The sequence below is a fragment of the Portunus trituberculatus genome, chromosome 16 (assembly GCF_017591435.1).
Source record: "Portunus trituberculatus isolate SZX2019 chromosome 16, ASM1759143v1, whole genome shotgun sequence".
In the NCBI taxonomy this organism is placed as follows: Eukaryota; Metazoa; Arthropoda; class Malacostraca; order Decapoda; family Portunidae; genus Portunus; species Portunus trituberculatus.
The window spans coordinates 6,668,402-6,683,535 of record NC_059270.1 but is presented as its reverse complement, the minus strand read 5'-3'; the positions used below and the strand labels follow the sequence as shown (position 1 = coordinate 6,683,535).

General features: G+C 41.1%; 1 protein-coding gene and 1 long non-coding RNA gene across 2 annotated transcripts in view; one reads left to right on the top strand and one right to left on the bottom strand.

The window, feature by feature from the left end:
• Positions 1-15,134, top strand: part of LOC123504617 — a 518,452-nt gene that overhangs the window by 72,011 nt on the left and 431,307 nt on the right. The window contains exons 4-5 of the mRNA XM_045255282.1: positions 2,740-2,785; positions 10,084-10,153. Of these exons, the coding sequence (XP_045111217.1) occupies positions 2,740-2,785; positions 10,084-10,153 (116 nt within the window). The remainder of the gene's footprint in view (positions 1-2,739; positions 2,786-10,083; positions 10,154-15,134) is intronic.
• Positions 12,823-14,565, bottom strand: LOC123504620. The gene is made up of 2 exons (XR_006674893.1): positions 13,574-14,565; positions 12,823-13,130 (listed from the first exon to the last, which is right to left on the bottom strand). It is a non-coding gene; the product is annotated as an uncharacterized LOC123504620 (long non-coding RNA).

Genomic DNA, 15,134 nt, shown 5'->3' with positions numbered 1-15,134 from the left:
ATACATTAAACTTCAATAAATTAAATTAGTGGTTAAAAAAAAAACTTACGTAAATAAGGAAACAAATAGATAAATGTTAATAGATAAATTAACGAAAGCTCATCCTACACAGTGTTAAAAGGTAATGTATCCAGTACTTTTCATCTCATGCTTCACACTGAAACAAAATTGCGATCACCTTACATTTTTGCCATCTTCCATACCAGTATTAAGAGTTCTTTATTGAAACTCTCTTCGGAGAAAACGAGATGTACGCCGTTCGCTGTTCCCCGAGAAATTCCATAGTGCTACTTTTACTCGTGACTTTTCACTTGTTTGTGGGAAAATTGTTGCTCCTCTACAGAGTGACATCCACACCCGCTTCACTCAGTACAACCTCCTCCCCCGTCTCCTCCAACACTCACACTCCCTAAGTACCTGTCATTGGTCTTAGAAAGGAACTCTTTGTGCTGTGTAACGCGATTAATTTTTCTCAATCTCAACTTGTCACAGTTCTTTAATGTATGTTACGAGAATGTCCATGTCATGTAAATTTTGAGACAGATTTGTGAGAAATGAGGCCACATTCTGTTACTAAGTACTAGAGAGAGCGGCGCGACGCATTTGACGCAGAGAGAGGGATGGCGCCTTTTAAATATACACAAACGTGCGTACATCAACGCCTCCCTCCAGACTCAGGGCCAGAAACAGCGGGACAGCAGGACTACAATTGTGAAAGTAAACACACACACACACACACACACACACACACACACACACACACACACACACACACACACACACACACACACACACACACACAGGTATAGTTTAGTCCAAATTTAATCAGTATAAAAAAAAGATAAAAAAACTTGTAGAATGCAAACACATATGCCTTTTAAGCATAGATCTCATGTATAAATCTTGAGTACCCAAATAATTGCGCAATTCAAGTAAATATAGGTTTAATCTTTTAGCAGCCCTAGAACTGGACGGTCGTCAGGAGAGAGAGAGAGAGAGAGAGAGAGAGAGAGAGAGAGAGAGAGAGAGAGAGAAACACACACCCACACCTGATTCTGCTGTTCACCGAGCGGAATATATTACTTGTGACAGGTGTGAGGTGTCAACCTGATAATGAAGTATTACGATACCCCGCACACCTGTCAGGGACCAGTAGACTCAGAGGCTTCTGAAGACAAAGTTAGCGCATTTTATCAACAGTTGACATGATTATGCTAATAGTAATGTATAAATCAAAACATTTAAGGCCTGAGTCTCTGGCATTAATATCCGAGCACAATTGTTATTTGTTTTTCTTTAATGCATGTAAATAATTGGTTGAATGTATATATCTCGTAATCATTAATCAAAATTTGTTCACTATTGTTTTCCAACATGATATCTAAAACTGTAGTTGTAATGAACGCTAATCTACAAAGCTAGACAGTTTTATAATAAACACAGGCGTTATGAAATTATAATGCCTCATAGGATCGGTTTTAATTTCCAGCTGTTTTTTAAAGAAAAGGAAAATGTTAAGTTTAGGTTTGTATGCGCCTTTTAGGGATAACGATAAACAGTAACACTACCATTATTAGGTAAACACGTTCACTGGATAATTTTTAAACAGTTGCTGTTTTTGAGAAATGAAAACTTAAAGATGAAGCGTGTGTGCAGCTTCTAAGGATACATCAGTGCTAATGATACAACAGAGGCAGCAGCAAACTGGATTAGTAAGTCTTTCGTCTTCCTAATGAGCATTGCGGAAATCTTGTCTTTGTATGCTGGCGCTCCTCTCCTCGCTTGGCCGCTCGACCTTCTCGTGTCAACAACAGAATAGGTTTGTATATCCTCTTAGCGAGCGCCCTGGACCAGGACTCGCTGAGGTGAGACGAGGCCCGCGGCTCAGATCTCCCGCTTCTGGCTTCCCTCACCGCTGCCTTTCTGATCTGATGAAGCTTTCCGCTTCAAAAGCTCGCGTACTGATTCCAAGGGAAAAAGAAAAGTTTGGGGTCCGTGAGATAAAGTAAATTTCTTTGAATGTGTGTGTGTGTATGTGTGTGTGTGTGTGTGTGTGTGTGTGTGTGTGTGTGTGTGTGTGTGTGTGTGTGTACATTAACCTACAAACACAGAGAAGGTGAGATGATTGTAAGATTCACTGAAATACAATGCGCAATTTCTACCAGTTATGTTGTTTTCTGTTCGAAAATCCGATAATCCAAGAAATGGTTTCGTTGCATTGTACCGAACTTCCACTAAATTTAAAGCCCAAACAGCCAAGTTCATGAATACCGACTCGCTTTATCCTGAACGTTGTTTAATTGAGAATGATGAACAGCAAATAATTATAGGTTTTGTGTCTGTCTGTCTGTCTGTCTGTCTGTCTGTCTGTCTCTCACATTTTTTTGTCTGTGTTTATGCATTTGTTGATCTATTCTCTCGTTGCCTTACCTAACTGGTTTATAATCTATAGCTAATTATCTCTCAATCTGTCTCCATTTGTGTTTGAGTATCTGTGTACCTTTCATTCAGAATATGTCATTCATTTCTTTTGTATCAAAATGTATATATTTTGTCCTGCTTATTATTTTCTCTTGAATAAGTTTTCGATCATGTTTCTTTTCTTTGTATATAGAAAATAGTATGATATGGCGCATGATTCTTCCACACTAGTTAGGTTTTACGGTATCCGCTGTGCATCATTTTGTTGTGCCTAATTATAGATCTGTGTTGATTGACAGTGCTTTATATTTCTTGCAGCTGGATGCCGCTGTCGCTTCGTGGGATGCAGAGAACACATGTCTTAGTGAGTATTTTTCCCTTATTAACTTTATTTTAAGTCATGTTGTGTTTCTTGAACGTGACTTCTATTCGTGAAAAATAGTGATCTACATAAGACCTATGATATGTGACTTCCTACCACTTCTTACTTATTCATTTGTTTAGCTTGTTTTTAGGAAGTGACAAAAAAAGTGTCATCGAAAAAAGAAAGTTAAATAAGAAAACACTGTCATTCATTCTGTTATAATACTTTCATCACTGGTTACGCTCCTCTAGAAAATAAAAAAAGTAATAAAAACTAAATAAGATATAATAACTAACATGAACTTCGTCATATATAGTCATGGTTAGAGGTCAACTAATCTAACGCTCTCGCCTATCTATTTTAAGCTTCCTCTTAATGCTAAGCCCAACGATACGCTTACTGTCACCTTGCAAAACATAACTATTGAATGACTCTTAGGTGATCAGAAAAACGCTAAACAACTGAAAGCGAGTGAGTCACGTTATTCGATTATTGACTGCAACTGCACCTTTGCAAACACACGCGGCTGTACAAACAAAGGCATCGTTATCGGCACCGTATGGCTTGGAGGTGCTCATGACAGGGTGAAATAAAGCAAATGCAGCGAGACTAATCACCCGCCATGCCCCGCCCATACCCGCAATGCAGCATAGCCGGAACTGCTCAGCTTACGGTACCTGCACGCACGCACTCAGCCTTGGCCGCCCGTCCCTGCTCCTGGTCACGCCTCGCCAGGTGGGAGCCGTGAACGATTAGTAGAGTGACACAATTCCCATAGACATACAAGTAATCTCTGCTTATCAAAGTACGCAGTTTACGATTGGTACTATAGTTGTATTAATATTGTGCGTCTGCTCTCAATGACAAAGTGTTTGGTGCATTGTTATTGTGCTTCATGAAAGTGCAGAGGTAATTCCTAACCACATCGGTGTTGCATGACATACGACCACTTGAGAGAGAGAGAGAGAGAGAGAGAGAGAGAGAGAGAGAGAGAGAGAGAGAGAGAGACACTTACGTAAATTTGTCATTAGTCATCATAATCTTTTATCTGTGGGTATAACTTAAGGCTAAGGTTTGGTAGGCATGCGACGATGCGAAACATAGAAAGTACTCCTGTGAGAGAAGACTTTTAAGATACGACCATTAACAACGACCAGGAAAAGATAAGACTAAGTGACTAAGTATACATACATACAGAGAGTGGCGACGCAGATGTAAGTGCAGCTTGGAGTGGTCTGTGGAGATTGTGAATTCCTCATGGATCTCTCTCTCTCCTACCCATCCTTTCCCCTGTCACGATCTTCGCCGACCCTCAGCTCCCCACTCCTTTTCTCTTCCTGTCTTCTTCCCCAGCGGCCACGGGAGGCGTTGGATTACTATGCAAGTCATGTACGCCGAATAGCCTTTATCCTGTTGATGGATGTACGCACAAGTGTTTTCATTGGACCTAAGCCTCCTCTCCTTACCCATCCCAGCCTCTTCTTACCATCCCTTACTCCTGCACATTATTTTGTTTACTTACCTCCCGCAGCACGTCTTATCCCATCTATATCTGCTCTTTCTCCCATTGGTTCTGTTTAATGTTGATTTTCTTTTCTTGCATCTTTCACCTCTCTTTTTCTTTCAGTATAGTGGAGTGGCTTACGACCTTATTGCTCCATGGTCATAACTTCATCAATTTAAAAGCGATTTTACAATACATTTCTTTTCTCTGGTGTCTCTTACATCTTACCTTCACTTTCTCTTGACCTCGCTTTATCTTTCCTTCCGTCTAACCTGCGTCACCATCCCTCCCTTACCTCTGCATTCCACGTGTCCTCTTATGTCTAACCTATACATGTACAGTAGGTTTTCTTGCCCTAGCCTCTTATTCCCCTTAACATGTACTTTCTGTTCCACCAAACTCTCACACTCTCTTACATTAATGATTTGGCTCATCTTTGTGAAACTCTTCACCCCCTCCACCACCGCAGCTGCCATATCCAGTCATTGCCATTCTCACTGTCATCATTATCACCATTATCATCACTATAATTTTTTTTTTCCTCGCCCCCTCGTCCTCCTCCTCCTACTCCCCCTGCAAACAAAGATGGAAGACTCCTGCAGTAATCTCACGTCTCCCGGCAAATACTCACACGTTTATGGAGTTATGTAGTTTACTGGTGAACTTATTGCCTGAAAATGATAAACCACAGACATTGTGGGAGCCATGGACTTTCTAAAAGACCAGCATCACACCAACACACGGTGCGTGACATGGAGCTCGTGTGTTGTTTAAGAGTAATTTTCATTGGGGCTAATCCTCCAATGAAAATTATTCTTGAACAAAACACGAGCTGATGACTTAACAAAGATAGAGAAGAAAATTAGCCATTCACTAAAATAGTTCAGGTTAATATTTACTTATACCTTTTTTTCATTTATAGCTGTCACACAACTGCACAATGGTGATACGATATTAGGATCGCTGCAGCATTATTACGGGTGACAATGGCTGGAGCTAGTGATAATGATAATTGTGACTGGTGACGTTTGGGCGACTCACTTAAACAAAAAATACATATTAGTCTAATAAGTTATTAATTTACCCTTTTTGATATGGTTATGTTGCGAACATGCTGTATTCTTAGACGCTTCTCCAGACGACACTAGGAGTCCCATTTATAAACCTACAATCCATTTGAAGGAAGCAGCAAGCACTGTTGGCGCCTTAAGGGCCAGACGTGCACGGTTACCACGACACTTCTATACATCACCACCACACCACTCCAACACTCCCAAGGCTGTGCCCGCTGTCACTTCCTGTTGGAGAAGTGTTTCCCGGAGCAGGCAGGAAGCATTAGTTCCGCAAACAGCGCCGGGACAATCATCCCAAGTGGCTCGGTGGGTTTGTGGTGCAGCCAGGCCGGGCACAGAGAAGAGGCATGAGCACGCAAGGGGATTTTTTTTTCTCCTCGTACATAAATGAGTTATGTGTAACCAACATCTATATATATAGTAATGATGATATAGTAGTAGTAGTAGTAGTAGTAATAGAGGTAGGGGTAGGTTCTTCATACACATAGAAGGAACCGAATGAAAAAGAAATTAGCGTTTCTTGAATTCTGATTCATTCACCAAACTAACCTTGTACAAAACGGTATCATGTTTTGCTTCGTATGAGTGGCGCAGCGTCGCCATCATCCCCACGCCAACATCGCCGCGAGGCAAAGCGGTCCGCGCGTGGCCGCTGTGTACTAGCCATGAAAACCGCAGAAAGAGGAAGGGGTAGAAGGGTAGAAGAAAGGGGAAGGCAGGGAGAGAGAGAGAGGGAGACGTGGCCGTGGGAGGGAAAGGACTCCGGATATCATCATTCATTACTCAGATGCAAATGAGGTGTTGGTTGTTTAGATGGACGTTGACCGCATCTCTCAGCTGTCTCCTGTCGTCACGTTCACTGCTGGAGTATCTTGCACCCATGCCTGTCACGCTGCACCCAGGGGCCGGGGTTAAGGTTAATGGGAATGTGTCTTGGCTCATCCAGTCTAATCGTCCAATCGTTCACCGTGGCAGCTCGAGGAGACTAGGAGGTGGGTTGGAATTTCGAGAGGGCATTGGGTCTGTAAGTACTTTACCACCATGCTCATCATACAACACTTGTTCAGCTGCTCGGATTTTCTTTTTACCTAAATTATGTTAGAGCATGATAGGCCTACTGCAGCACAGTCAGCATCAGCAGCAGGGACGCGCCTCAGCTTTAAACAGGCCTACTGTACTACGGCCCGCCAATGATTGCCGTACCATTTTAGGCACCTCGGCTCTCCTTACCGTATAATTTAGATACCCTTGATGACTTGCTTCCCCTTCCCTTCCTGTGTTATTGGCTTTAGCTCAGGTACTCCTATGATTGTAACATTATACCTTTCCTGGGGTTAGTACAGGTGTCTCTCCCTTCGTGGGTCCAGGTGAGGATGTGGGAGAGACACTGATGACGTGATAGGCGTATAGGTATTCCTTACTAGAATCTGCTTTATTTCCATGAGGTTTAAGGGGAAGAAAACGCTGAGAAACTTTTAACGAGCGTCTGTGTTCAACGCTATTCAAACTGCAAGGTTTTAGTTTTTATGGTTGAATAAATAAGAGAAAGAAATACATGTGCTGCAAGGTGGAGTAGAATTTATGTTCATACTTATACTTTTGTGGCTTAATTCACGTAGCTCAGGTCCAGAAAACCCAGCGATGTTTTACGAAACGAGTCAAGCAAGCACACCGACCACAAAATTGGTGTTGTTACGAATTACAAGCTTCAGTCCTTCACACACACACACACACACACACACACACACACACACACACACACACACACACACACACACACACACACACACACACACACACACACACACACACACACACACACAAGGGTTAACAATGCATTAATTTAAATTTAACGCAGTTCTTGAATTAATTGCCGTTTGTTTGCATTCCTTTCGTGACTTGATTGGTTTTATGAAGCCGTAAAACACAAGGGGCTGCATAAATTATTCAAAAGGCGTTCTCTTTGTGGTTACTGCATTTGCATTTGCGATATCTTAGTTATTTCCTTCCTAACAAGTGTAAAGACATTCTGTACACACACACACACACACACACACACACACACACACACACACACACACACACACACACACACACACACACACACACACACACACTATCAATCACTCAGTCACGCACACCTTAATGCGTCAGGTTAGAGACTTTCATGTTGCAATTTCAGGTGGTTTTAGGGAGACAGACTCGCCACAGTCCATCCTGTTGGCGCTGGACTGCCTTCACAATGGTGGTGATTTGATGGTAAAATGGGTGTTTCTTGTATCACTGGAGCCCAAATGTACCACTACTGCACGTTCACTGTCGCTTTATAACTTCACTGTTTTGACTTTTTCTGACTTCCCTTCACGTGGTTTGTATCAAGAGAGTTGTATCATAGTTGAATTATTTGCTTTTCCTTTATTCTTTTATTCGGAAGAAAGACATCTAATAATTCTCTGGTATACTGGCTGAGGGATTAGCTATGGCATATTTTCTGGTATACTGGCTGAGGGATTAGCTATGGCATATTCTCTGGTATACTGGCTGAGGGATTAGCTATGGCATATTCTTAGTATAGTATTTCTATTTTAGTTGAATATTTTACATGAAAGCAAAAAAAAAAAAATCCAACGATATACAGCATTAGAAGGTGGTCACGTTCTCTCTCTCTCTCTCTCTCTCTCTCTCTCTCTCTCTCTCTCTCTCTCTCTCTCTCTCTCAAGGATTACTCGTACTCTTCCAGACAGCAGTAATGACCAGTTCCTGCAGCAAATCCCCCAAACTCACTCATTGGCTCTTTATCTTGCTGCCAGAGGAACAACAAACCCAACAGAAACGCCTCCGTCAGATAGGCCGAGATACGGAAAAGGCAGCGACAGATCACACTCCGTTCTCGTTAGATTGACTCTTTGCAGTCTTCCCAAAGTGCCATTAACACCGACCAGAGCGTGACTTCAGCGGCCGACAGCTACCACCCGCCAGCTCCTCACGGGACTCTTCCTTCTAACACTGGTCGTCCTCCGGCACACTGTTTTTATTATTTTTTTGTTATCTCAATAATTATGCGTCTCCAGGTTTTTATGATGCATAATTCTGTCCTAGTCTGTGTAATTGAGCCTCAGTCTGTGTAATTGAGTCTCAATGCGTATAATAAGCCGTGACTCGCTCCCCACCTGTCCACCTGAGTGTGCTGACTTTGCAGGTGTCGCATCTACTGCCATTACTTTGCCAAAGTCTACGTCTCAGGTTGTGATTTTTTTTCATTATTTTTCTTATTTATTTATTTATTTTTTTTTTTTATATTTACGTTAGTTCATTTAACAACGACATGACGCCTCAGTCATCTCCATATCTACACTCAAGATTCTTTACCTGATTTGTTACCCGAAAGGTTCATTAAGTAAGTGCTCATTAAGTACTATAAGCACACACCTGTTGTCATCATCTTTCGCTACCTGAGCCCAGTGAGGTTTTTGCGCTCATTCCCGCCTGGGAAAAGCCCGCTGGTACAGACAAATAGGTGCGGTGCAGTGTGTGGGAGGCAGCAGACGTGACTCACTCACTTTGAGGTGGAGAGGGAAGATCTTCACGTAACTTTCACGGTCGTCTGCCCACCGGATGACAAGACGACCAGTGGGTGATACGAGCTTTAGCAGTCTCTAAATATCAGGTGGAAGAAAACATTTTATTTCTTTCATCTGATGCGTGGGAAGTGAAAGCAGCATGTCGATATGAATCACTTTATAGGCGTTGATGCGAATCATATTATGTTACAGTAAATTTGCGATATATCAGTGTAGGACGGTGAGGAAGCTGCATGGTAACAGCAAAAGGAAATGGATGACGATCGGCTGACGTTGACTGATGGATGGTATGGGCTGACGTTGACTGATGGATGGTATGGGCCGCAGGTATGATGCTCTTCACGCTGCTGGAACCCCTACAGGACACGGACTATCACGCCGTGGCACGCGGAACCGGATAGTCTTCCCAGCCACGAAACACATCAGTGCGGGGAACATTGGGTTTGAGATGAATGCACTGAGGGTGATTTTTCTGAACAACAAACCGAAGCATTACTTTTCCCACATCCTGGCAACTCTTATACTTTTCCTATATCCAACGTTATTGTGTTTTGTTCAACCTTCACGTTATTTGCTTAATATCACTTGTTACAACAGCCTTAGTGGCACATAGCCAATGTTTGGGCTGATCGTAATAACATACACTATTCAAATAACTGTCTCGTTTGCTTTTCTGAATTAAACGATTATCTTTTTATTTCTGAGCTTCCTAATAATTTTTTGAGGGTTTACGTAATGCACATGAGACTTTCAACGGTGTTTGTTTTGTAAGTGCACTTTTACAGCAAAATACGAGACGAAAATGAGATGGTAGTGATAAAAGGAAAACTCTTTATACGTGCATTGTTCCTTTCTTTCACCACATTTTCATTCTTTTTCCTTGCCTCTGTTATGCACAAAAAAATACATAACAATAACCTAGACATTTTCCTCACTACATTCATACACAGTGTTGTTCATATCTTGATTTACGTCACTTGTTTTTATTCAATTACTCATTTATTTATTTTTTCTTATTTACTTTTTCTTACTGTCTTTATCACGTGTAATCTTTTCATACAAGTTTATTTTTCTTTTACCTTAGTCCAAGTTACTTCCCAGTTCATAGTGTGTTTATTTTTCTTTTTTTTTACACTTCAGGTTCTTTGTTCGAGGAAGAGGTGTGGGAGCGCTACGAGGAGTATCTGGATCTGTACGAGGAAGCCGTCAAGTAAGTCCTGGTGTCTGGGTGATGTATAGCGCTTGAGTCCTTCTTGCCTCGCCTTGATGCTGCTATTTATTTGGCTGATCTCTATCCGCCTTTCACGTCACTTTAACTGTTTTGTTGCTTGATATTTTCCCATGATTACTTGCATCATTTTATATATTTTCATGTTAGTCTCTAAAATTGTTCTGTAGCTGCGGAAAGATAACATTTTTCTGTAGCTGAGGAAAGATGAAATTGTTTTGTAGCCGAGGAAAGATAAAATTTACCATCTCTTTCCGTTTCTAGTGTCCAGGAAAACAATTCTCACGTCGTTCAAAATAATGACGAAGGAATACCGTAGCAGTAAAAGATTTATGCAGCTCATTAAGTGGATGTTACCTGAAATGTGTGTTGTCTGCAGTGTGTATGTGTGTGTGTGTGTGTGTGTGTGTGTGTGTGTGTGTGTGTGATAGCGCGTGCGTGCGTGCGCGCGCGCACTATGTACTCAAGTATTGTACTATGCTTATTGTTCTTTAAACTGTTATCGTTGTATTGTTCATTCGCTGGGTTTTTTTTTTTTTTTTTGTGAACATGCACCAATGTGTGTGTGTGTGTGTGTGTGTGTGTGTGTGTGTGTGTGTGTGTGTGTGTGTGTGTGTGTGTGTGTGTGTGTGTGTGTGTGTGTTCCAAAAACCATATGCCAAAACTCCGCACGCGTTTTTACATATGAAAACACAAACGGAAGAATAAAAGGAGCGAAGATTGCCAAGTCCAGAGTGAGGAAGCGGCGCCTCCTCCACTCTGGAACATAGCAGTAAACGATCGCCGCAGCATATTTGTGGACCATTTTTATGGCCTAGGACGCAAATGAGGTAGGATTGAGTATACATATTCTTGTACGTGACTGTGGAGTGTCGCGGGAGACAACTGTGGTGGCGCATCACGAGAACCGCAAAAGCGCACAGTCCGCGTGAACAAATGAGAGAGGCGGCGGAGGTGTGACTGTGTGGAGACGGAGGGGCGTGAGTGTTTGGGGTGGAGGAGGGAAGTGTGAGACATGGATAAGCGGGGACGTGGGATGAGGGTCGGGTAGCGGCGGGAAAATTAATCTTTCAATGTTCTGATTTTCTTTTTTCCTCCAATCTGGGCCACCAGTTTAAGAGGAAAGAGATTAGTTGTTTTTTTCTCACACATTTAATTATATTTTTCTCAGGTAGCTTCTTAAATTGGCTCTCTCTCTCTCTCTCTCTCTCTCTCTCTCTCTCTCTCTCTCTCTCTCTCTCTCTCTCTCTCTCTCTCTCTCTCTCTCTCTCTCTCTCTCTCTCTCTCTCTCTCTCTCTCTCTCTCTCTCTCTCTCTGCTCTTAACTTTTTTTCTCTTCCTATCTCTCTTATCCTCATTTTCTTTCGTCATCCTCTTTTATTCTCTCGTGCTTCACTGTTTCCTCATCCTACGTTCTCTTATCATTTCTATATTTCTTAAACTTTTCCATTTTTCATATTTCTTTTTTTCCCTCCTCTCGTCTTGTTTGCCATTTATTTCACTAGTACCCTTTCTGTATCCTGTTCTCCCACACGTAGTTGATCAGTCATAGCAAATAACCTTGATTTCCTGGTATCTGATGTTCTTCTCTAATGCCATGTATTCCTCCCCTTTTATTGCCTCTCCTTATTTAGTCTCCTTTTCTAATCCTTTTGCCTTCTTTTTTCCACCTCCAAGGGAAAACTGATGAGAGAGAGAGAGAGAGAGAGAGAGAGAGAGAGAGAGAGAGAGAGAGAGAGAGAGAGAGAATGGCTAAGAACTTATTGTTATCAAGAGTAATAAGTGATGATATCTTCTTAACTATACGGAAGTGGAATGTTAAATAGGAAACATACGTGCTATGCATATAATGTTCTTTCTGCTGCTTCCATTGGTGTGTCAGGAAACTTGGAATGGTTTATAATGCCTTCTTATGCATGCAAGAACAGAGAGGTCATTAAACATACCAAGCACAATATTACTTTTTGTTTTGTTTCCGTTTCTTCGTCGTTCTTCAGGGTAAATGCGCAGTTTCCGCTCGAGTATAACTGCTTAGAAGAATAGAAATACCGAACTTGAGGTTGTTAAGGATTTTTGCTGTATTTGTTTAAGCTTATGTGGATAGATGTTTCAAAATGATATTCTTGATATCCATCTTCACGGCACACACCAACGCCTATAAAAAGTTTATGGCCGGAAATAGCAACCATGGCCTGCACGCAAACCAGCAAGCAATGGAGACACGCAGGTGATTGCTGGACGCGGATGTTCGCCAAATAGTAAACATGAAAAGCCTGCATTTTTCAGCTTGCGGGTAACTGTTCAGGCCGCAGCAGGCGTGGTCAGCTGTCAGGCAGCGTTCCACATACTGTGTTCACGCTTGGAAGTATCTATACCTCAAAAATCTCATGAAAGCCTCGGTCACACTGTTCCATGCCATCGTTGGACCTTTTAGATATGGCTGGGTCTTTAGCTACTCGTCCCCAGATACGCCTGAGTTGGGCAACCTTGGATCGAAGCAATTTTCTCGGGGCGTCAACCAGAAGGCGATGTAGCGTTAAGCGTCTATGGTTTATCTATTTATGAAATCTTCCACAAGATTTTTCTCAAGTAAATTTAAATATGCGTAGATTTTTACTGGATTTCACTCTGAAGAGAAAACAAAGATTGTCCAAATGTTGTCCATCTTTATTTTTTTTTTACATATTTTACTGTCTTCTTTTTGAACCCCTTAAAGTCATGTAAAGGAGGAAGGAGAAAAATATGTTAGTTCCAGTTTCCAGTGAAAGGAATGAAGAGAAAGGTAAAAAGAGTGAAGATACTAATCAACATTGGCGACGCAGGGCAGACTGGTTTCATGTCACTGATTTGAAACTCATGCAATCGCTCTGTAGAAGCCCTAGTTGTCCAACACTGGGATAGATGATAACGCTCTGTAGCCGTCCACCTTTATTGCACTTTAACTCGACTACAAGTTGTATCTGTAAATACGGTCACATCTTACAATCTAATATAATAAACGAAATAAGCTGGTATAATAAATGAAATAAGCTGGTATGTATCCAAAACGCACGTTTACATACAGACAATATTGTCATTAATGAAATCATTACTCCAACTGTTTTCGCATACTCGTACATGGTAACCCAACTAATAAATACTGTAGAAACAATCAAATTGGTCCCAATAAACAACAAACAATTCAAACACGAACACACAATTCATCATTATCAAAATGCCTCAAAATGTTTCACGGTAATCAATAGCTGACTAAATAATAAAAATAATCATCAGATAGTTATTACATTGAAAGGATAACAACCATAAATGAAGACAGCTAATTATATTAATGTGATCGAGGGAATTTACCTTTAAAGTCAGCTATTGTATAGCAATTACATAAATTAAATTAGTAACCACTCACCAAGCTGTATCCCTGTCTCATAAATACGAAGAACAGATCGAATCTCGATCTCAACCGGCCTCTGAATCATTCTACAAAGAAAGGTCTTACATGTACTTCTTCGTATAGAGTTTCGTTAACCCAATTTGATATAACCAATTTTTCTCAATTATCACAATCTATCACAACCGAATCGCAATATTAAACGTGTGGACTTCACGGTAGACTAAATAATTACGTAAGATTTCATTAACCCAATTAAATAACTATTGCCTTGCATTACTATGTGTTGATAATAAATAAAGATAAATAACTAAGAATTTCTTCACAGTAAACCGAATCTCTCTCCAACAACTTAATGGCCTCGTCACTGGCTTGAAGCTTATAATAATTAAACTTATTAACAGATGAAGTCTACAATGAAATCCACACTGCTAAATACATCTATAATATAACAAATAACAAAGTTTTAAACTCACCAAGTATTCCACACAACACTGTAAATCCACGGCAATCGATATATGTAGCACTCTACATCCACACGGCAATAAGGGCTGAGCTGTACTGGGCTAGCCGGCCAAAGTCCTCGCCGTGAATGGGTAGGTTTGAAACATTCTAGTTCGATGTCTCAGAACTCAAAATCCATTTAACCACTCAACACTCATTTCAAACTAGCCAGTCAAGGCTGGCCGTTTCCCTCTTTCACCAAATATGAATGTATTCTTCAAATAACAATAACAACAACTGTATACTATATACAAACTATCAAAATAATATGCTCATGAAACATCCTGGTAATGAAGGCCAAAACAAATTCATTAAAAAGTATACTGGCATCTACACGGTCCATATTTATCCGCACGACTTGGTCAAGTAGGAGGCTGCTCAGTTGATATCAGGTGAAGGTCACACCTACACCTGAGGGGCACTGCACCCTCCTCGTCTTCTGCTGCGTACACTGTTCAGGTTCAGGTGATGCTGGGCTGCACCTGCGAGTGTGTGGGCACGGCGAGTAGGAGTGAAGGGCGCGGCGAGTGGTATATGTGCGGGTATGGGCGGCGGTTCCAAATATTCACCACCCACACACACACACACACACACACACACACACACACACGTTAGGGATAAAATAAGAACAAAAGGGACGATTAGTTTTTCATGCTTAGTTCCTTCTCTCATGCGTGAAAAAGAAGTGACAGGCATTGCATCAGTGAATAATTAAAGATATATGAAAATAAAGGAAGCTGCAAAAGGCCCTCTGGTGTACACTTAACAGACCCTGAATGAAGCGTACCCATCACCATATTTCCATCAACCTTATATATGTATAAATTTGTCTAATCTTTAAATGCTTCTTTATGACTTAGTTCTAACAGTTTGATTACTGAGTCTATTCCATTCATCTACCACTCTATTTGAGATCCATTTCCTTTTTAGATCTTTTTGAAATATAACCTTATCAAGTTTGAGCTCATTATTACCAAAGATAGCTGTAAATGAAAAAGAAAAGAAAAGACGAATCATTACATTTTGGAAGTCATTCATATCGTAACAGTTAAAAGCGTTGACAGGGAACAATAAC